Genomic DNA, 23,650 nt, shown 5'->3' with positions numbered 1-23,650 from the left:
TTATACCTATTTACATCAAATATTATAATAGTAAATGAAAAGAAAACATACAAAAAAAATTAAGGAATTAATGAACCAGATTATTCCACTATCATGACTTCGTTTCATCAGATAAACATAGACAATATTATTTCATCAATTGTTGGAGATAAATTTGAGAACAAAGACAAGAGTTTTGATCCTCTATTAGACCAAAAACCTGCATTTGTTGGACTGAATAAGGAACTTGTTAATAGTTAATAGTTGATAACTTGATAACTTTAAAAAATTATAATTACATGGTTTTAATTTTTTTGATTGAAGCTTTACATTTACATTAAATATCATAATGCCATAATTGTACATAAAAAAAAACATTAAGAGAAGCATGTCCGAAGTTTGCCGGTCCAGAAAGCACTCTTCAAAGATAAGTAAGTTAATAATTAAAAATATTATTCAAATATTTTTATTTTAAATTATTGTTATATTTATTAATAAATAAGGCAGTTAGAAGATTCTTGTTTCTATCTCAGGTATCAAGACCAGATATTGCATTTGTAGTACATTTTGCAAATTGTTTTCTAGTAAACTGACAAAATTCATTGGAACTTAATAAAACTGATTATATGATTTGTTAAACGAATATTTAATTATGGTTTATATTTTAATAATAATAAACAATTATCATTAGAAATATTTAGTGATGCTGATTACATAGGTGATATTCAAATAAGACATTCGAAGTCGGAATATCTATTCAGATATGGGTCAAGTATAATATTGCTGACATCACAGAGAGATTATTGTGTGTCATTATCGTCAACGGAAGCCGAAACATTTCGTACACAGTATTATACACTACCATCAAAGAGCTATCCGTTTAATGAAAAATCCAGAATTTTACAAGAGGATTAAATTCTCATTGACACACAATACCATTTGATTCGAGAAAAGTACGATGAAAGATTGTTTCAACTACGGTACATTGGGACACAGAACCAGATTGTTGACATCCTGACCAAGCCTTTGGTAAAGGAATGTTTCGAGAAACTACGGTCAGCCATAGGAGTGACAATCAAAGAAATTATATTTGAGGAAGGGTTTGTATACGGTACGCGTATAGTTACTGATACAGTCGAGTTGTACGTTACATTTATATTATACTTATACATAACAATAAAGTCGTTACTTATTTACATTGATATCAAAGTCATTGGTCCATTTAAGCTTCAATGTCAACAGTAACTGTGCGCGGGGTACCGCCACAAAATATAATATGTAATTCATTATTTATATTATATACTTACTCAAATATTATTAACACTAAATAATATTATATTATATTATCTACAGAAAAACATAAAATTAAGATTTTAAATGACAAATGTCAAATTAAAAATATGTACCTATCATGAAATTGACTAATTTGTAAATGTAGTTGTAAATGATTATTTAAATATTGTTAAGACTTCTGTCTCTTAGACATAAACCAATTGAATCGGTCAATAGCGACTTAAGTCACCGATTTTTCAATATTGACTTTTTGTCAAATTTGATAATAATACACGTATTCTGTGTAAAACTACATATGTCAGACTAATATTTAATACACAATTTACTACGATAAACTATAGTCACTGCAATAAGTCATTGACTTGTTGTAGTTTTTGCTGCCATTCATAGATCACACTAGTGTCCATGATTATTTTATATCATATGTTTTTTTTATCAACACCATCATAATAGAATAATAATATTGTAGATACCGTAAAATTGGGTGACTTCGGACCATAGAGTAATATAGAGAGGGCCTTACATATTTCAGCTGCACAAGAAAGTGAAGCGCAAAAGGTATATGATTGCCAGTTTAAGTGGATAGTACACAAAAATTATTGTACAATATATGGTAAAACGATTCACCTGTGATGCCATTATCTTTGATACATTTGTTATCTCGTGTGTTGATTCCCTCTAATATGCCATGAGTTCTTAACTTCATTATTTTTGTTAACTGTTTAGTATCTTTTTTCTATGGTTTAGAATTGTAACCCTTTTTGATACTGCACATATGATCAAATTGGTTCGTAATGCTTTTGGTGAAAAGAAGGTCTTTAGAGATAGTACAAATAATGAAATAAAATTTGAATATGTCCGACAATTGTGTTATTTGCAAGAGAAGGAAGGATGCCATCTTGCTAATAAACTGCGAAAACAGCATCTTCTTTATTTTAAACAAAAGATGAAAGTAAAACTTGCAACCCAACTACTTAGTCAGTCAGTAGCAGATGCATTGACATTTTGCAAAGATAGCCTCAAACTAAAAGAGTTTTCTAATGCAGGTGCTACCATACAATTTATCGAACTCTTTAATACTGGCTTTGACATATTAAACTCAAAATCTATCAACTGTGTAGGATTTAAAAAAGCACTATGTGAAGAAAACATTCAAGAAGTTAGATTGTTCACAGAAAAAATGACAACATATATTAAAGGTCTTAAAATGCAAGATAGATCAGGAGTTTTTACACCCGTACTTGAATCACAACGAAAAACTGGGTTTCTTGGATTTATAGTCAGTTTAAATAGTATTTTACAGCTATATACTTTGTGGAAACTAATGTCTTACAACATATGAAAATTTATAAATTTAGCCAAGATCACATAGAACTGTTTTTCGGTAGTATAAGGGCCTACGGTGGGCATAACAATAATCCAGCAGTGAGGCAGTTTCGTTCAGCATACCAAAAATTAGTTATCAGAACAAATGATATACCAAGTTTTAATACTGGTAATTGTATACCACTTGAAGATATAGATATTCTTCACTATTCCAGTTCAGATCCAGTTACTGTTTTAAATAACAATTTTCAGGTTGCAGTTTTGATCTAATTGATGAAGAAAATGAACAAGATATTTCTGCATTTATAATGGACCATGATTATATTGGAAGTCACAGTTCATACTCTTTTAGTAATTTTTCAAAAGAAATCATTGTTTATATTTCAGGATTTGTAGTTCATAAATTGACCAATGTACTGAAATGTGATGTTTGCAAACATGCATTGAGTGCTGCCAAAAAAGAATGTTTTTTAAATTCGTTGATAACATTAAGAAATAAGGGAGGCATTCATGGTGGACTTATTTTTCCAAGCGAAGATACCAAGGTTTTAATTTATAACTTATAATTTGTATTCTGTATAGTTTAAGTTTTTAGTTGACTATAATAATGTTTTTTCAAAGTATATCATTATTATTTTAAATTAAATAAATTTTTTTTATCAGGGACTGGTTATCGATACCAATGTTTTAATTTATAACTTATAATGTGTATTTTTATTATATACCTAAATATTTTATATTGTTTTTAATCGACTATAATATAATAATGATTTTTTTAATAGTACATGTTGGCAACGTTGCACTCATTTTCGTACGCAATCGTAATGTTTTTAAGGCCTAGGTAGAGAAATTGTACGCAATCATTTTACTAAAAGGGACAATCGTAGATCACCGACCAAATATATGTAACTAGTATTATTTATATTATATACTTACTCAAATATTACTAACACTTAATATTATATTATCTACAGAAAAACATAAAATAATACCTATATAACATCACGCCCAGATGAAACTACTGGCAAAAGCCCAACAAGATTTGATGAAGAACATGCTATAATTTTAAAACCAATATTTCAATATGTAGGAATAACTGAAAACTCTCGACACTATAAAGTATTTACTGAAACACAATCAAAACTTACCACTGCAAAATAAACCAAATTATTTACTGTTAGCTCAGAATTTTAACCAATACAGCATGAGTCTAAAGAAAATTGAGTGACATATCATTATTTAAAAAAACAGAGTAGTTACAACAAACTAGTAAAGCAGGAATAATAATTTTATTAAAAAAACATAATATATCAGAAATTAAAATATGCTAATGCATGGATATACAAATCCCGTATAAAATATTAACAGTTACTTGTCAAAGCAACAAACTATAAACCTTTCATCAAAAAAAAATCAAGAAAGTAAAGCGCATATGCCAAAGACATGATAGGTAGTGAATCCAACGACAGAAATAAAATCATAATATTATGTATATTAATTTTATACCACAAGTAGGAATGGGAATATAATAACTAATATTGTCATTCTAGGTATATAACATTATTTCGATGTTGTAGCGCACAAGTGTAATAAGTGACATTTTTTTGAAAAATGAGTTAAGTGCATATTCAATTTAATCATACAATTCTGCACATTATTAGTCTCATTATTGTAGACGTGACTCTAGTAAGCTATACCTATCATCAGACCTTAATGAAGCTCTTATGTACCGTTTATATACCGATCATTTTTGTAAAGAAAAAAATATTTCTCCTGTTTCTTTTTTTATTTATAAACAAACATTTAATTCATTTGATCCTAAACTGTCCTTTTTTTACCAAAAAAGGACCAATGTTTCCATTGTAATGCATATAACAATGCAATTGACAAAACAGACATAGAAAATGATTGGGTGCAGCATAAAGAAAGGGAAAAAGTAGCAATGCAAATGAAAAGTGATGACAAAAAAAGTCTGCCTTGGATAATGGAAAATCATTCAGAACAATTTGCTTTGATCTACAAGCTATCCTAAGCCTCCCATTTTCTGGAGAAAATCAAGTATACTACAGAAGAAAATTAAATGTGTATAACTTCACAATTTTTGATTTTTATAAAAATGAAGGGTATTGTTATGTCTGGGACGAATGCAACGGGAAAAAAGGGAGTGCAGATATTGGTACATGTTTATTAAATTATTTGTCACATTTACAACAATAATCAGTTGTGGGTATTTTAAAAAAAAAACAATATATAGGTACATTTTCTTAAGCTCATAACTAGGGCTCGGATTTCAATGCATTTGAATCTTTTTTTTGGAATGTCTTACACAATGTTTTCCAAGGAACATATGTGTTTCAAGTAATCCATGTTTTTGGGGGACTTTTTGACGTTTTTAATCCACTTTTTTATCGATTTCTACTATAATGACTATAAAAATTGACTTCAATGAAATATAAACATAGTACTACGTAATATAAATTAGTTTCATTTTAATTATATAACATCAGGTAATCTGGTTTTAAACTAGACAAGGCTGAAATTTATCTTTATGTCATACCAACTAATTAGCTGATTTAATTGCATACAGCTTTTATAGGAGTAGGTATTACATTGTAATACAGTACCCAATATAATGTAATAGTAATACAAATTAAATTTTTTACTCAGTTTTTTATATTTATCAATGTACCCAAACAATTTTACATGTCAAATGCATTTTTTAGAGATTTTAGGTCATGAATGAATTTTTTGATATTTTTAGGGCATTTAAATCCGAGCCCTACTCATAACCATATAAGTTTATGATTTTTATTTTGTACCATTCTCGATTGAATCATTATGTGATGTTATTGATTTTATGGTAATAATAAAACTTAAAGTTTTTGACCTAAATATACTATATTCATATTAAGAATCATACTCACCTGTGTCCAGCTTCTATCCACGGTATTCAGTCCATAATTGTCTGTGTGTTTAAATCTTAAAAATGCATCTAATCTATAAATTATCTCACATAAAATAATGTGGAGTTCTTGTTGTCATTGTTGGTTAGATAGTGTTGCGACTGTTGGTTATTATCTTAGGAGTTGAACCATGAATTACTGCAGATTTTTCTCATTTGCATTGTACTGTTTGATGATTGCCACATGTGATTTGAGTCCAATGATCCCAATGATAAAAGGTTCCTACTGACTATCAATTCCTGTTGATTTCTGATCTATCAACAAACAAATATTATACATTATTGACCACGATGTAATGAATGAATAACTGTAGAGAGTTTACATTAAAATTTAACTATATTATATATTTTAAACAAATCACAAGTCAAATTGTAAGAACGACGTGAAAACTCCTGTAAAATATTAATCTTTAGTGCCTAGTCTAATGTGCATCAAGTATAGGGACTATAGAACATATAAATGTTCCTCTATTTTTGACTCTATTAAGTATAGCGTTCCCCCATACCCTTTTTCCTAGACCAGTTTTTATAATTTGTTAAGAGGATGTCACTCCTGCATGTGTTGTCTCCGTCTTACACACATACAACATAGACAAAACACGTTTATGCAGTCTAAGTAAAACTCACTCAATTTTGGTTCCAGAGAACAATACTTATTATAAAATTAAATTGTGACAATATTTCTGAGGGTAAGTCGTTGCATTATTTTTCCATTACACTCAATATAAGGTTCATTATATCGTTTAGAAATAGCAACAATTTCAAAATTTAAATTTTTTTAAAAAGAACTCAAATAACCAATTATAATTTATAATATTTCATTCTTATAGTAGTAAACAACTTTTTAATTAAAACTAAGATTTGTTTTTGATTGCAATTATTATTGCACAATAACATGTTTCTCATGTGTATAAAAAGTTTTGGTAACATCCTCGAGTGTCATTTTAATGGTAATAACCGAAGTAAAACTCATATTGTGATACAGTGTTGGGTAAATTACTTTTAAAAAGTAACGAAATTAAGTTACTCGTTACTTCAAATATTTTTATTTAAATTTGCGTTACCAAAATTATTTTTATCACATTACGTTACTTTTTCATTAATAAAGTAGTGCGTTACAAATAAGGTAACTTTTTTTTATCATTTTTTTTGTAACCATATTCAATTCATATGATTCAATTATTATGTATATATTTTACAATCATAGACCTATTATAGTATTATGTACAAATTTACAATCATCTCACCTATATGGCTATATAGTCATAGTCATAATTAATTTTTATTAAATTTTATTTTTAAACCGAACTCTTTTTTTTCTGCTAATAAAGTGACAACATTTATTCCTGGAATGTTAAGTAATATTATTAACTATTATCGGAATCAAAAAAAATATATAATTGATTTTAAATATTTCTGGGATATCAGCTTGTTTTTGTAATACATTCAAAACTATTATTTTAATAACGTGGAAAATAACGTGTTAATGGGTTACTTCATAGAAATTACTTTTCAAAAGTAATTTTGCTACAATTGCATTACTTTAAGTAAAATGTATTGAAATTACTGCTATGTTACTGAAAAAGTTATTGCGTTAGAGTAATTTGTAATATGCGTTAAGTTACTACCCAACACTGGTGATACAAAGCATATTTAAGTTTTTGGTAGGTACCTAATAATTTTGATGAAATCCATGAGTCTGTAACCGGTACAACACGGTTTTGTACTTAGTGGAAACCAGTTCCAATGATTGGTGTCAGAAATGTAAATTATTCCATATTGCTTCAACTATGAGACCAGCAAATTAACTGTCTGTAGGATCACAAGTATTAAAATGGTGCCACAGTTCTCCAGAAAGAATTGTGGTCTATTATCCCCATAATGTTCCGATGGTTGTTCAGTGATCTGCTGTGGGTGTCCGCCACAACCAGAGACAAATGTGAAGTCATACACATGTGACCCACCATTAGTGTCGTGTTGGTTTAACAGGGCCACCTCCTCAGCACTGCTGTATGCTTCATCATCGTTATCGTTCTGCAAATACATTCTTCTCCAAAAGTCTTGGTTGGGTGAAAATGAGCGTGTGTCTGACATTACGTTATTAATTTACTATGTAATAAATGAATGTGATAAACAATGTTTGCGGCCATAAACTTATTTTTCATCACAATAGCAGTTTATGGCAGTATATCAATATCCGAGCAGTACATTTATCACTGTGCCGTATTCTAATTATCATAATAAAATTTCCATCAGCTGAAATAAAATAGTTGTTTATTCAGTAAGTTGTTCACATAGCAGACGCGATGCCACGTCGGCAGAGAAATAAGGTAACCTTAAACAATAAAAACTATTGAGTCTTACTTTCGATCCGACGATGGTCACAATTTATTCGCAACGCATTCTCATGGGCCACGACACCATTGCATTCGATACAACCGTGACAACATTTATACTTAATAGTTATTACTTTCACGGGCAAAAAAAAATTCGGATATTGATACAAATTACCGACGCAGTTGTACATGTCGGCTGTAAGCCGAAAGGTCTCTTTACACGTGACGAGCGCACAGCCGAAAAACTTGCTTAGTTGCTCGGCCTAGTACTGAAATTGAAAGTTAGGTTACTAGCAAACATAATAATATACAAAATGGATAGAACATACATACAATATATAGTTCTTCCCGAACTCGAAAAGTATTTTTATACTCCATGAAATTCTTATATACTTCTTATTATTACTTCATGGAAGATAACCCATTTTCTTGCCGAGTAGGATGGAAGATCTGCATTTTATATTGCCTTCTCTCTTCCTTATTCGGGAACGCTTACCGCTTTGTTATTGATATTCGAATGCCCTATCCATGGCTAAATATATAGGTATGATCGCATTGAGACGCATTTTCGTTATGGGCTGCGCACGTACAATTATTGCATGTTTTAGCATGGAAAGGAATCTCAGCTGGCAGTGATTTTTGGATTTATTTAGCTAAGAAATTAATAATTTGTATGGTTTTGTTAGCAAATAAATCGAAGTGATAAAATTCACTGCCAGTGGCGGCGATGACACCTGCGTATCACAAAGTTGCGATTATATCTATATATTTAGCCATGGTCCTATCCTTTGTACATAATCAACGGTCACAAGCGGTGCTCGCTGCTAGTTGGACTTCTGTCGCGACTTGCACTCTATCGTACAACCACGTAACCCCACTCAACCCCACCACACCAACAATTAATAAGCATTCGTGAATGATATTTGTTATTGATAAAAATAATATGATAAAGCTATCTTTTTTCTTATCTATATATTCATGATTCCAGCCAAGTGTCTGAGTTCGTTATTCCAGTCGACTGAATTTCGGAACTAATCGATGAATAATGATTATTATTATGTAACGAATCAAGTAATATTTATTTCTAATATACGTAGAACAACGTAGCGTCGTTGTTAAATCGTTGTATTGTTGTTTGGTTTATCTTTATATTTTATACTCTGCGTTTTTTACAACATTTTTAAGGATGTGGAATAATTTAGAAAAAAGCAATATTATTGATAAGTCTCAAGGTAAGTAAACAATTTAAAATTTCCATTGTACATTATCTTCTTTAGTGGATATTTTATTCAAGCCAATTTATACAATTTGAGTATCCCATTAGTATAGTTATTGATTTTTCTTTTTTCGTTAAATTGATTAACCATTAATACCAAACAAAATTAACGTGTGAAAATTAAAAATCAAGGTTTTTATTAAACACTTATTAGGTAAAATAATGTTTGATGTATAGAAAAATGTGTGTCTAAATATAACACTACCTATCATGTTATGTTATTGATATTAAAAACTACCATAATAATATTAATTCTGACCTTATAAATCTACCTGAAGTACCTCCAAAGAATAATTCTTAGGTAGATTTATACCTTATAAATTAACTTGGATACAGTAGATATACCTACTTATTATTTATTATTAAATTATATAGTTATATTTTATATTTTTAATCATAATAGAAATAACTTGAATTGTGTATTTTGTAAATTATTTATAATGTGTACTTTTATTGAATATAATATTATATAACTACATGAGCAATCACCAAATATTTAATGAAATTATAGTGAGCTAATAGCTCCTTAAAAGTGATTGGTTCATTAAATTAATACATTTTGTATGTAACCTGGCAAAATATACCATAGATAACTTAGATATATATAATTATATGACAAATTTATTTAAATATACAATAATTAAGCCGGGTTGATAAAGGGAGCTCACTAACAATCCGTTAAATGATTAACGATTATTCATTCAACCTGGCACTATAGTATTCAATTATTATCTAAAACCAACTTAGAGAAAACATTGTTTGTGCTACGGCATTAATATGATAAAGATTGGTGAAAAATATTAAACTAGCCTTGATAACAATTTAATTAGGTAATGAAAATGGATAGTAGGTTTTAAGTTATTATTATTATAATTATTATTTTTTTTTTTTTAGATGTGGTAGCTGAAAAATTAATTCTTACATACAAGCATTTATTAAATAGCCATGCAAAAAGATTGGAAAAAATAGATATTTTAAAAAAAGCTCTATTTATTTGTAAGTCTCCAGTAAACATAAAGGTAAGATTTCTTGTTTTCATAAAATTATTTTATTATTATATATTTTTATATTCACATATGACATATTTGACTTATTTTTAGATAATATGAGAAATGTATAGATAAAATTAGTAAAATTAAACAAATAAATAACTATGACTGTTAAGATAACTAGTCAACTAATAAAACAAGTAATAAGATATTATATAAAATATCGGTGTAATAGGTTATAGTAGGTATAATAAATTATAATAACATCAATACTAATAACAATATTATTATATTACTATATAATTATAAATTACACAGGTATCGATAAACAGTAATGTTAAGGTACTTACCAATTATTAAGTTACAAACATGAAATTTGTGAGTAAAATACTTGTCAATTAATATTGGATGCATAGTTATTATTTAATTTATTATATTAAAACGTCTATTCGTACTCGGGAAATTAAAAATATGTTTAGATCTAATTAGGGATTACTTTTAAATCTGATTAAAAAGTTTCAAAATATAATAGCTTGAATGTTATGATGTGTGAACAAATTTATTTAAAGTTAATCATTTCAGGGGTGGGGGGGGGGGGTCAGAACCGTAGAACCCTACCACTGCGTACGCCTCTGCTTACAACATAGCAAATTTTTGTTCACCAGTTCCAATTTTGTGTATTGAGCTTTAATAATAGAGTGTATTGACCATTATCAAACTTTAAGATAAAAACATTATGGGTGCTTTTACATAGGTTTTTTACAGTTTTTTTTAATTTGTATGCAAGTTATCAAAATGCAAAATATATAATTTAAGAATTCTAATAACTCACTTTAAAATATTTTTAAAAACAATGTTAAAGCACAGATAATGTTTATACATTTAAGTGTAATAGATCAATTATTTCTATTATTAAAATCATTGTACAACATTGGAAATTCTAAGTACAAATTTGCAATGATATATGTTCGTAAGACGGACCAAAATAATTTGAGTGAATTATGTCCTACATTAAACTATACATACAATGTAATAATACTAAGAAATAGGAATTTTAATTACTATTTAACTAGCTTTATAATATTTATTGCATAAACATAACATAATTTTAGTTATAAATTATACTATAATAGTATAATATATTAATACATACTTGAACATTATTTTCAATATTTCAGGTTGATGTTGCTGACAATGTAACAATTGATGATTTATTGGACATTGATAATAATGTATTAAGTACTATTTTAAAGATTTTTGCAACATTGAACTCTGAAATTTTTTTTTTAAAAAATGATGTTAAAGTCAAATTATTTAATTCTATACTTTATTATGAAGAATGTGGTAAGAATAATAGAATACAATTCAAATATATTAGTAAAACATTTATTGAATATATAATTTTCCTAGAAGAAGATGTATCTACTGAGGGATTAATACAAGTTAAAATTAGTAAATTTTTACAAATTTTATTAGAACTCTCAAATTTTGTTAAGCATTGTGAATATTTGCTGAGTGAAATACATTGTCAATTTATTAATATTTTTGAGTTTCAATTAATAACTGCCGATATTCATTTCCAGGTAATAATACAGTTTTTTTATGTTGATTAATTTTTGAAGATTGTATAGTAGATTCAATTCACAGCCCTGCTTAACAACAATACATTCATTGTATTTAAACAATTATTTTAGGGTATTTTTGAATATATTGGTGATTTACTATATTTATTTGTTGAGTTGGATAAGCTTATTATATCACAACCAATTTTGCAACAACATTGGTTTCAATATCGAGACATTTTAAATACTATAAAATTAGATCCATCAAAATATGATTGTAACATAAATGATATAATTCAATTAGAAAATATATGCAATGATATTGAATCAACATTATTATCTGGAAATATATTTGAAGTATGTATTATTATTTTTAAGTACATTATAATAATTATAATAATCCATTTTAAGCACTAAAGGGCTTTTTTCAACTTTTCCTCAATTCTATAAAATTTGAAAATTATATTTTAGTTGCCACCTCAATTATAATACTTTTCCACTAATCTACTACCTGATACTTATTTATAATGATAGAGTGTATTATATCAAAATAAAATTACTTCACGGGAATAACTCTCAGGCCTTGTAGAATTGTTGGATTTTGATGGCTAATTTTTTATCTGAAAGAAGAATAATTCCTACAGCCCACATCGATCTCTGATCTATTTTATTTCAAATATTTGTATTAAAAAATTTGTAAAAAATGCTTTTTATCTTGTATTTTTTTATACATATTATTAAGTTTGAGAATAAAATATTGTTGAAAAACAGAGATTGATGTGGGCTGTAGTATATTTTCTTCTAACAATTAAAAAAAAAATTATAAAATTTGGTTAATTCTACAAGACGGTATCATATTTTTGAGGACAAAATGGCATCGGCACCGGGCGCCAATATAACCTAACCTTATATTGATTAATTAATTGATCAAATTAAATTTAAAATTCTGTATTTGAACTTTTATTTATTTAAAAATAGCTCCAGATTATTATTTGTTATTTATTTTTAGTATTGCTTTTATTATTATTATTTTTACAATTATGTATGAATTTGTATATTATATGTATAAATCTATTTTTTTTATTCTTCAGAAAGTATTAACTTCAGATTTTAATGGAAAAAAAGAAATTCAGTCCTGTGATGATTTTGTGAATGAGTTTAAGCTTTATTTGAATAATTCTGTACTGCTATTAGGACAACGTGCTTATCAGAAATCTAACAATACTCTACAAATATGGTCACGTATTTGCTCTACTACCGTATTTTATACTTATATATTTGGTGTTTTTGACAAGAAATTACTTAAACAATTTACAGATTTATTAGAAAAAGTATATTATATTTTATAATTATTAATTTCTAATCATATGAAATCTGTGTACTTAAAGTTTTATTGAATAATTAGGTAAATCATATTCCATTGGATGGTAATTTAGTATGGAATCCAGAATTGTTTGTATTTAATTTCATAGGTCATTTACTCAAACCTAACACCATAAGAAAAAAGGAAGACAATTCTGAAAAATGTACTTTGGAATTGATAGACATTACAAAGAATTTTTCAAAAACTACTTCTAATTATTTACAACAGGTTAGTAATAGAAATTGTTATTGTATTATGATTATTGATTAATAAGTAATCCAAGTTTTAACTTAAAACAATATATTATATTTTGGTTATTTATCATTTTTGTATACAATTATAAATATTTCATTACACCCGCTGAAATATAACAATGGATACAAAAATATAGATTTGTGGGTACTACATAAATAAATTGAAATGTAGAAAAGTATGATGATATTTTATAGTGAAGTGAATGATAAGTAAATTATTATTAAGTAATATATTTTTCAAAACTGAGAGTACTTACAATAAGCAAATTATCTTTCTTCTCAAATCAACCTGAGACAGGAAAAAATAAACTAGTAAAATGCCTAAATTATCAAAGTGCCTACTTAAATAACTTGTGCATTTTTAAAATTATTTATCCCTGAGGATTTTATAAAGAATCTAGGTAACTAAGTCAAATTAATAACAATTGAAATGCCATTAACACAAATAACAATTATGGAAATGTATTCAATTCATATTTGTTTATCTTGTAAATTAGTAATGTGAATATAAAAATATAAATTATACATATTTTACATATTTGGTTTATGTTGCACAGGAGACTTATTTTGAGCTAAGGCGACTCACAGTTCTAAAATCCTTGGTAAACACCTAAAAAGAGCCTTCAAATATTAACTTTTTAATATCATATCAGTCTTACATTAGTAGGTGATTGTATTGAAGTATTACTAACTCCCAAAGTATTTAATCTTATAGTATGTGCAGAAAATGCATTGTGTACATTTTTCTTGGACCTTACAATTTGTTGAATATATTGTATTATATTATGCTTAATGGATTCTATATATTCTATATTTACATACCCTATACACACATATTATTATGCATATATTTAAGTATTGTATTATATGTAACAAAGCTATAATAATAGTATGGTAATTAAACTAAAAATATCAGAGCTGCAACACTACTGTAATTATGGCAATATCAACAAATCAAATATTCTTTCTAATTTTTTTATCACATTTTTAAGTACTTAATTATTATTATTATTTTGTATTTAGGCAATGATTTGGTTTGCAAGAAGTGAACATATAGAGTTTATTGATTTTCACACTTCAAAATTAGAATACATGCATGAAATTTGTAACTATTTGAGTGAGGTAATTTTTTATTTAATTTTGTCAAGCTCTATCCTCATAAAAATCTTTACTTATATAGAAGTTTAGCTAAAAAAATTACGTTTTTATTCCAAAATTATATTTTGTTATTATTTTTAATTGAAATTAAACTTAAATTAATTTAATTTGTATTTAATATTTTCAAACCCAATGTCTGTTTGTCTGTTACATTAGTATTGTATTTTTGTAGGGTATTCAGTTATGTACATCCATTAAGAATACTGTAATAACTTTAATGAATCTACACAGTACCCTCGGTAAACCATTAATTAAATCGAATGTAATATTAATCTGTAGATTAATCGAAACAATGAAAAATATTGGTTACATTTATCAAAAAAATCATATTGTAATGGATAAATTGATAACAGATATAATTCAATATTTTGAATTTTTGTGCCTTTCTATCATTGGCCAAGTTAAAGTAAGAATCATTATATTAAATATTTATGCCTTAATAATGACTCGTCATACATTTTACTAGAACAATTTTAATCATTATAGGTATCTCTTATTTTTAATGATAATTATGCATATTTGTCTTTATTTAATTTTGTTGCCTAATTATTCAATATTATAAAACATTTTCAGACTTAAATTTAAATAATAATAAAATAGTTTGTATATATTTTTAATGGAATATCATTATTTAACAATATATTATCAATGTTTTTAGATATCATGTGCGGATGATAGAAACTTTAATACAAAAAATGTAGATAGGTTGTCGTCTTTAGAAGTATCTGAAAAATTACTGCATGGACCACCAGTGAAAAATCGACCATTGTTAATAAAACTTGCTTTAAATACAGCAATTGGTTTGCAAGCATTTCCAAAAGCTCAAATATTGAATATAACACAACATTTAAAGAGAATAGAACTTCTACAATTATTACAAGATGAAATAAAAAGTATTTCAGAAATAAGTTGTATGTATTGGCATCGAGTTGTGTTTCCATTATATTTTAAGAATGTAAAAAAACAACACAAACATTTTAATGGTTTATCGGTACGTTTATTATAATATTATTAATGATCAATTTAATTGAAATGCGTTACCAAAAATTATTTTTTAAAACAATTTTATCATTATGTTTTACTGCAGCTGTTGTTAATAAACTATGTATATTAGAATAAATTAATAGCCCGATATAAATGTATAATAATATGATATTTTAGTTCTAAAACTTGCCCACGTTTTATTCTCTTTTAATGTTTAATGATTAAAAATGGTAATTTATTTTTTTTATATTAAACATTTAATATTACACTGTATACAATAATATAATATTCATAATTTTATTTCCTCGTCCAATTAAATTACCAATAATATTTAAGTGATAAGTATTAAAATATCATAAAATTATTGTTTATTATACATATTTATTACTGAATATCGAATGAAATTATTATCATCTTATTAACTTATCCATTTTAATTAACTGTTTATTTATATTTTCATGAAGACAACATTTGATTTTTTGAAAGATATTTATGAAGTGACATATTTTAGTGACAAAACTACAAAACAAAATATATATAATTCATTCATAAATGAAATTTGTGGTTACTTAAATCATCAAGTAATAGTTTTTATATTTAATAATTAAATAATTGTAACATTATTACATTATTACAAACAAAATAAGAACAGACTGATCAATTAAAAAACCTTTTTTTTAAATTTAAATTTAAATAATTTATCTATAAATAAGTATAATTTTGATCAAATGTACCATCCTGTACTGATTATAAAATAGTTGGGCATGCTTAAACATTCAAAATTGAAAATCAGTCTATTCTTTACTGGAAAAAAAATTATTTTTTTAATTTTCTGTACTAGTTAAGTTTTTAAGTAATACATTTTAATATCTCATTAATTAATTTATTAGATTTTAAAACCAATGAATCCAAATATTGAAAATGAATTACGACTTCATGTTATGTCCCATGTTCATTGTGTTAAAACGATGCTCAATCAACCGGTCGATATATATATGATAAAACTTCAACATTTGCAGTTTTTGACTAGTTTTATTGACACTAAAAGTATATTTAATATTTTTGAGTCTAAACAAATTTTGGTCAATTTATATAATGTTTTATAGATAGAGCAGAAAATTACCTCAGTGAAACTTTTTATGATTTAACTGCTGTTGCTCTACATGATTGGCATAATAATGGTGTAATGAGAACATTAGCTAAGTACAAATTAAACTTAGAAACTATTGATGATAAATTACCAAATCATACTCTTGAACAAGTTTGTTAACATTGTGTCAAATATTTTAAGTTTCTTATGTTTCTATAAATTATTTTTTAGGGTTTAGATGTACTAGAAATAATGAGGAATTTAGATTTATTTATTTCAAAATATTCATACAATTTAAGTAATCAAATATTTATTGAAAACTATAGCACAAGTAAACACTTGAACACAATAAATATTAAGCATATTAGTAATTCTATTCGAATACACGGAACTGGAATTATGAGCACTACAGTTAGTATATATTTGTATCGTATTTACAGAATAATTAGGGCTCGGATTTAAATGCTCTAAAAATATCAAAAATATTATTACCTGATGTTAGGTATACAGGGTGATTCATAAAGCGTAAAACACTCATTATCTCAAAAAGTATTAATGTTTTTGAAAATATTTTTTTACATAGGTTCAAGTTGTTAAAAAAACTATGTTTTTATTAAAAATTATATTTTTAAATATTTTTTATCTATATAATTTTTTAAGTTTTTTACTTTTTTGAATGACAGTATAGTTTTAAATTCATATTCCAAAGCAGAATATTTTTCTTAAGTATTTTGATTCATAAAAATCTAATTTAGAGCGAGTAGTCTATGAGGTATAAGCATTTAAAGTTTAGATGGGCGGAGTGGAGTGGTATGGGGTTATCTCGCAAATGAGTGTCCACTACTCCGCCTGTCTAAACCTTAAATACTTATAACTCATAAACTACTCGTCCTAAATTCAATATTTATGTATTAAAATACTGAGAAAAATATTCTGCTTTGGAAAATGAAATTAAAACTCTATGCTGTCATTCAAAAAAGTAAAAAACTTAAAAAATATTTAAAAATATAATTTTTTAATAAAAATGTTGTTTTTTTACAACTTGAAACTATGTAAAAAATTATTTTCAAAAACATTAACACTTTTTGAGATAATGAGTGTTTTACGCTTAATAAATCACCCTGTATAGTTTTTTTATTTATATTATGTAATAATAAGTTTATATTACTATGAAGCAAACTTTTTTAACCATAATACGTGAAATAGGTGTTGTAGAATAAATTAACGAGATGTTATCTTATCACAATAGGTGAATAATGTCTTAAAAAATTAAAAAATACATTAAAAACATCAACAATTTTCCAAGAAGTATAAAATCCGCTAAAAATTCAAAAAATGCTGTGGGTACAACATGGAGTACTTGAGAGACACATATGTAGCTTGGAAAGCATTGTGTAAGACAATAAAAAAAAAGCTTAGAATGCATTGAAATCCAAGCCCTAATGAAGTTTTCATAAATGACTTCTGTTATTTATCATTATTCTGAAAAATGTATTCTATATTTAAGGTTAATACAACTTATCAACTTCTTTGTGGAAAATTAAACATTTTGTCAAAATATTTATATGACGAGCGCGTAAAATCAAAACTCAAAAAAGAAATTACATTTCTACATGAAATCCAAAAAACTAATAATATGGTATATCCATTTGAACGTGCAGAAAAGTTTAATTCAAGTATGAGAAAAATAACATTGAATACAAATCAAAATTACATTGATCAATTTAGAATTCTTGTTACCCACATTGGTAAGAAAATAAATCATAATTTAAAATAACAAAAATAAAGACATCAATTTTTTAAACTAACAATTAATTCAAAGCTTCTTAACTTTATCTACCAATTCAAAAACATAAAAATATTTTTATCAACTGTTTTGTTTTTAGGTAATGCACTTGGTTATGTACGAATGATTAAATCTGGTGGTCTTAACTTTTGTTCAATTTCAACTTCATTTATACCAGATTTGAAAAAAGTGATGCAATTTGAAGAGATATGTAACGGTTCAGGATTTACTAAAAACTGTTTAATTTCTGGACACCACCTTGATAATGTTGTGCATAATATTTGTCAAAATATTGCAGAAGGCACAAATTATTTTAAAGTGATTACACTATTTAAATGAACTATTAACTTTTTAGATTCCATAAGAATCTTATTGCAACATTTTTTTTCAGCAAATTTAGGATAAATAGTTATAAAGTATGTAATGTATAGAATAGTCTTGGAATTGAAAACCATAAATTAGACTAGATAGGGTCACTGTGGGAGGGTGTAGAAACTTATACCTACCTTATACTTTTAGTCTAAACCAGTGGTCGGCAACCGGCGGCCCGCGGGCCGCATCCGGCCCGCGAGTCTATTAAATACGGCCCGCTTTAAATTCTATAACAACGAAATTTAATTGAATATCATATCAAAAAAAATCATATTGTATAAACATAGTTGAACGTTTCTATCAGTCATATAATAATGGATTTATAATTGTGGATATACCTTGACACTTTGACAGTTACCGATAAGATAGAGTAGATACGACGAGTGTATTTGGGTTATAATCTTAATTTTCGATTGTGCTCAGTAACATTGCGTTTTTCATACGGGTATGTGCGGTTTTCTCATATGAAAAAAATTAAAAACCCATACCGTTCACGCTTAACTGATGATCATCTCCACCATGTACTTAGAGCCAGCACAAGTAATTTTAATGTGGAAATTGAAAAAATAATAAACAATATCCAACAACAAAAATCACATTAAGCCTATTAAGCAGTTGTAATTTCCATACTTTTATATTATAATAATATTATTAAAAACTGTAATTTTAATCTATTATTTTAAGGTTTTAAACAGTTATATTTTTTCTTAGTAAATAATTTGGAATATAAAATTTTAATTTTTGTCTGGCCCGCGAACTCTTTTTAATTTATGAATGTGGCCCGGGAGTCTAAAAAGGTTGCCGACCACTGGTCTAAACCATCCCTGGCACATAGGTTACAGCGACACTATATTTTATTATGTACACAATTTTGTGTTTAGGTTAAATACTGGATTTCATTGATAAAAGTGTTATGATAATCGGCAACAATTATTTTAGTTTTAAATAAATCTATTACTATGGTATATGATTGTTCCGAAGTTGTATAATAGCATACTATGTTATTAATATAAGGTTATAATAAATTACAGGGACGGATTGGAATATAAATTTGGCCCGGGAAATCTAACTAACAAATTAATACATTAATTCTTTGGTTATTGTTTCTAAGTACTAACTACTTTTTTAATTATATCATGTGTATCGATTATAAAATACTTCTTTTTCGACAGACATTTACATGAATGCCTCAAGTTTGGATTCTGATATTTTGCTTCTTAATCTGTTTTTAATAAATTTCAAAGTTGAAAATATTCGCTCACATGCTACGAAAACACAAATAGTACAGATCAATAATTTATAGTGTATTTGAGTAATTTATAAAATATATATGTACCTGAGTTTATGACAGTGTTAAAATATGTATGCTAATCCTAGATAACTATAAGCACTGCTATACATATTGTACTTAACTAAAATATGAAGACAGCACACAGTACAATTCATGCAAAATCTACAACTTATTTTTATTACATTGTGGATGTCACATTCATCAACGCCATCACTTGATCCATCATTTTTGTTTTCAAAGTAAAATTCTGGTAATGTTTTCTTAAGACTGTCCTAATTTTTTGCAAAATTTAATAGTTCATTTTTTAATGAATTGGCGTTAAAACGTTCATCAAATATTGCAAGTTTTTTACAGAGTTCATTTAATGCTGTGTCTGGTAAACCATTAGTGTATATATCAAAAAAGTTAGGAGATAGACAAGATAAGTCACTATATAACAATTCATTGCCAGTAAACCTTTCTTTGATTTTGCATACAATTTTATCTAAAATCACATTGTGTACTTCCACAGTAAATTTTTGGTAAGTATTTAAAATTGGTTGATCGTGTGATACCTCACCAGGTAGTAATTTTGTTTCCTACTTCTTTTTTTCAGGTAAATGGTCTTCAACAGTCAAATTATCAACATCCACTCCATCTAATTTATTTTCAAACTCTGTTGATGCCCACTTAATGCCCTCTGTTGATGCCCTGTTATTTCAAATATTCTTTGGTAGATAAATGCAGTTAGTATAGTAAAATACTTCAAAAGCTCAGTTTTTAGACATTTTGCTTTTAGCCTAATATCTGTAGACTATAGCCAGGAATCAAACTGTTCCCGTGTTTACAAGTTACAATTGATAAAATCCAATATTTTATATTAATAAAATATGATAAAAATACTGTCTAAATTTATAATTAAAATCTGTTATTCTAAAAAAAAAATAAGTACACTTCAGGGGGACCGGCCCAATCCGTCCCTGATAAATTATAATACTACATATTTGTGATGACCTCAGACTGAATATTTTTAATTAATACAAATATGTTTGTGTTTCAACTAATATTATAAAAAATTAATATATTCTGTATTTTTTCCAGTTATTAATTGATGTCTTCATCCAAGCCATGGGTAACAGTAATAATTCACATTTGCATAACTTCTACATAATTATTCCTTCATTAACATTGAATTTTATTGAACATTCAATTAATTCCAAAGAGAAAATGTATAAGAAAAGTAAAGGAGCAATGTTTACTGATGATGGCTTTGCAGTAGGTAAGATATTAAAAATGTCAAGTATGTTATTAATATAAGCAAATATTTTATAGATGTATTTCTCTAACAACATTTTTATTAATAAAATATTTGTTTAATTATTTAACATATTTTTTATTTTGTGTATAGTCGTATAGAGCTAATTTACATATTATGAATTTTATTTTTTTAACTATTTCTAAATGCCGAATTTGTATGTAGCAAACACATAAAAAAATGTGCAATTAAAATGCCAAAATGTTTAGAAACGTGCAATGTTAAATTTATTTTGCATTAGGAATTAAAGAACAACATTTTTTTCTACATAGGTTCTTCAAATGAAATTTCCATTACTAATTATTTCATATTATAATATTTTTGTATGTATTACAATTTAGTAGATATATTAAATTTACTATCATTGCATTTCCAAGTTTTTTCTTCTGTGGTGCTAGCCTACATTATAATATAAATTACAATAGCCACAGTACATCAATTGTGTATGGTTGTTACATCTTAGTTATCTTTATTAGATTGTATTAAATTAAATTCTAAGTAACACAAACTGCAATAACCTTGAACTGTCCAATTTTGACGAAAATAAAATATTGTTTAAATTAATCTTCTTTGCTTGATTTGGATTTATAACTTGTTTCTATAAAATGTAGATCACACCATAAAATGCAAATTCAAATGCATTAAAATCCAGTCTTTATTTTTTATAATCTTCATATTATATTATACTAAAAATAATATTTGCAATTGTAACATTTAAAATAATAATTTATTTAATATACCCACTTAGTGAAATTAATCTTTTTATGAACATCCAGTTGTGGATGTTCAACTGAATTTTAACAACAATACATAACATGGACATATTACATGAAATAGTAAATTATTGTATGCTTTGTTTGTTTTATTATTGTAATTTATAAGACAAATAATAGTAATATTACGTATTTTTGTTAAAATACACAATGCACTATCTGGACATTTAGTTAGTTCATGAAAAGATTGATTTTAATAAGTGAATGTGGCATACAAAGGTTATATATATTCTAAAACAGTGGTTGCCAACCTCCGGCAACGCTTGCACATTTCATGTTATTGAATGGCACACTAGCTTCAAATAATATTAGATATAATTGTTAATTATTTCTAAAATTATATTTTTAAACATTAATACAATATAGCATAATATTACTAGCTGATTAGAATCTATAATAAAGTCAGTCGTGTTATAATAATCACTGTTAATTTTTATGGCACATTTTGAATTGTTCTTTCTATTTGGCACAATATAGTTAGTTGTTGACCACCCCTGTTCTAAATGATCTGTTTGTATGCATGATTGAATTGATAGGTGTTGCATATTTACTACGTATACTTGGCTTAAACAATGAATTTGATTCATTGAAGTGGTTTCAATCAGTATCTGAAAATTATGAAGAAAAATTGAATGTATTAAAAACTCAAGAAATTAAAGCTTTAAAAGATGATGCTAAGTTACAACAACCTCTTAGTTTGTCTTATACAAGGCTTCAAGTCTATTATAAAGTAAAATATAAATATTTATCGTTTTACTTGAAACGTGTTCTAAGTAGTTTATCGTTTTCAGGAATTCATGCTATTATACTATAACATTAATAGCGCAAGGATATTTTTTCAGTCGAGGAATATTAATTAATATACCTAAATATTGTGTTATATAAACTGAATACCAAATCTCTTATAGTCATTTTCAGATGTTATGTTTGGTTGTTAAATGTTTATTTATATATTTATTTACATACTCCTTGTTAACCATAAAGTTGTGTTTTTATAATTATGTTATATTTTTGTACCTACTCAATAAAATTTTTATATTTATCGTCAATCAATATTGTTCCTAATTTACTAAGATCACTAATATGTTTAATAAACAAAGTTGTTGAAATCAAGTATCTAGTATGGTAATATGAACAAAAAAAAATGATGGCATTCGATTAGCAACTGATCTATCATATTATACTAGGTTAAGTTGGCGATATACAATTATTTTTGTTGTGTTCATCTTATAAGCTAGGTACCTACTATACTTTATAGCTTATTATTTATGGTTGGGTATTTAGTATTTAGTAAAAGTCTCATTAGCCTATAATATGATATATAATTTATTATCTCACAGTTGTTCCGACGTCCGTACAGCCAGTGCTACCTACAACTAAATACTCTGAGGCCTGTTTGCAAGGATTTATTTTGAGACCAAAAATTAATATTATTACTTTATTAGTATTATTTTTAAAATAGAAAAAGGAATATAAAGTTACTTTATTAGTTATTAGCCGACCCATCACAGCTTTGCTTGTGATTGGTTGTTTATTTTGCCTTCGGACGATGAGATGTATAA

At 26.4% G+C, this 23,650-nt stretch overlaps 2 protein-coding genes across 4 annotated transcripts in view; one reads left to right on the top strand and one right to left on the bottom strand.

The window, feature by feature from the left end:
- Positions 1 to 8,171, bottom strand: part of LOC132935090 (lachesin-like) — an 83,551-nt gene extending 75,380 nt beyond the window's left edge. The window contains exons 1-3 of the mRNA XM_061001542.1: positions 7,925 to 8,171; positions 7,233 to 7,816; positions 5,523 to 5,815 (exon numbers count right to left, since the gene is read on the bottom strand). The gene's annotated coding sequence lies outside the window, so the exon portion shown is untranslated. The remainder of the gene's footprint in view (positions 1 to 5,522; positions 5,816 to 7,232; positions 7,817 to 7,924) is intronic.
- A 334-nt stretch (positions 8,172 to 8,505) lies between these two features.
- On the top strand, positions 8,506 to 23,136 carry LOC132935127 (WASH complex subunit 4). Of its 3 annotated transcripts, none has more exons than XM_061001586.1 (19): positions 8,506 to 9,128; positions 10,067 to 10,191; positions 11,340 to 11,505; positions 11,575 to 11,744; positions 11,856 to 12,080; positions 12,815 to 13,054; positions 13,129 to 13,314; positions 14,364 to 14,462; positions 14,671 to 14,904; positions 15,157 to 15,489; positions 15,947 to 16,063; positions 16,373 to 16,529; positions 16,589 to 16,743; positions 16,804 to 16,983; positions 18,080 to 18,320; positions 18,459 to 18,676; positions 21,102 to 21,279; positions 22,625 to 22,818; positions 22,880 to 23,136. In XM_061001586.1, the coding sequence occupies exons 1-19, from the start codon at positions 9,083 to 9,085 to the stop codon at positions 22,946 to 22,948; spliced, it is 3,333 nt and encodes a 1,110-aa protein (XP_060857569.1). In that variant the 5' UTR covers positions 8,506 to 9,082; the 3' UTR covers positions 22,949 to 23,136. The 3 variants fall into 3 exon arrangements, with proteins under 3 accessions (XP_060857569.1, XP_060857568.1, XP_060857570.1); XM_061001585.1 differs by having other exon boundaries at positions 11,572 to 11,744; XM_061001587.1 differs by lacking the exon at positions 14,364 to 14,462 and having other exon boundaries at positions 11,572 to 11,744.
- The last annotated feature ends 514 nt before the right edge of the window (positions 23,137 to 23,650 follow it).

Source organism: Metopolophium dirhodum, chromosome 1 (assembly GCF_019925205.1).
Source record: "Metopolophium dirhodum isolate CAU chromosome 1, ASM1992520v1, whole genome shotgun sequence".
Classification (NCBI taxonomy): Eukaryota; Metazoa; Arthropoda; class Insecta; order Hemiptera; family Aphididae; genus Metopolophium; species Metopolophium dirhodum.
This window is presented reverse-complemented; position numbering and strand designations above follow the sequence as displayed.

Excerpts from the sequence above, each read along its gene's own strand:
- LOC132935127 (XM_061001585.1), top strand. The coding sequence starts at position 9,083 with ATGTGGAATAATTTAGAAAAAAGCAATATTATTGATAAGTCTCAAG. Across the intron at positions 10,192-11,339 it reads AGTCTCCAGTAAACATAAAG|GTTGATGTTGCTGACAATGT; the intron begins GTAAGATTTCTT and ends TCAATATTTCAG. Across the intron at positions 22,819-22,879 it reads GGCTTCAAGTCTATTATAAA|GAATTCATGCTATTATACTA; the intron begins GTAAAATATAAA and ends TATCGTTTTCAG.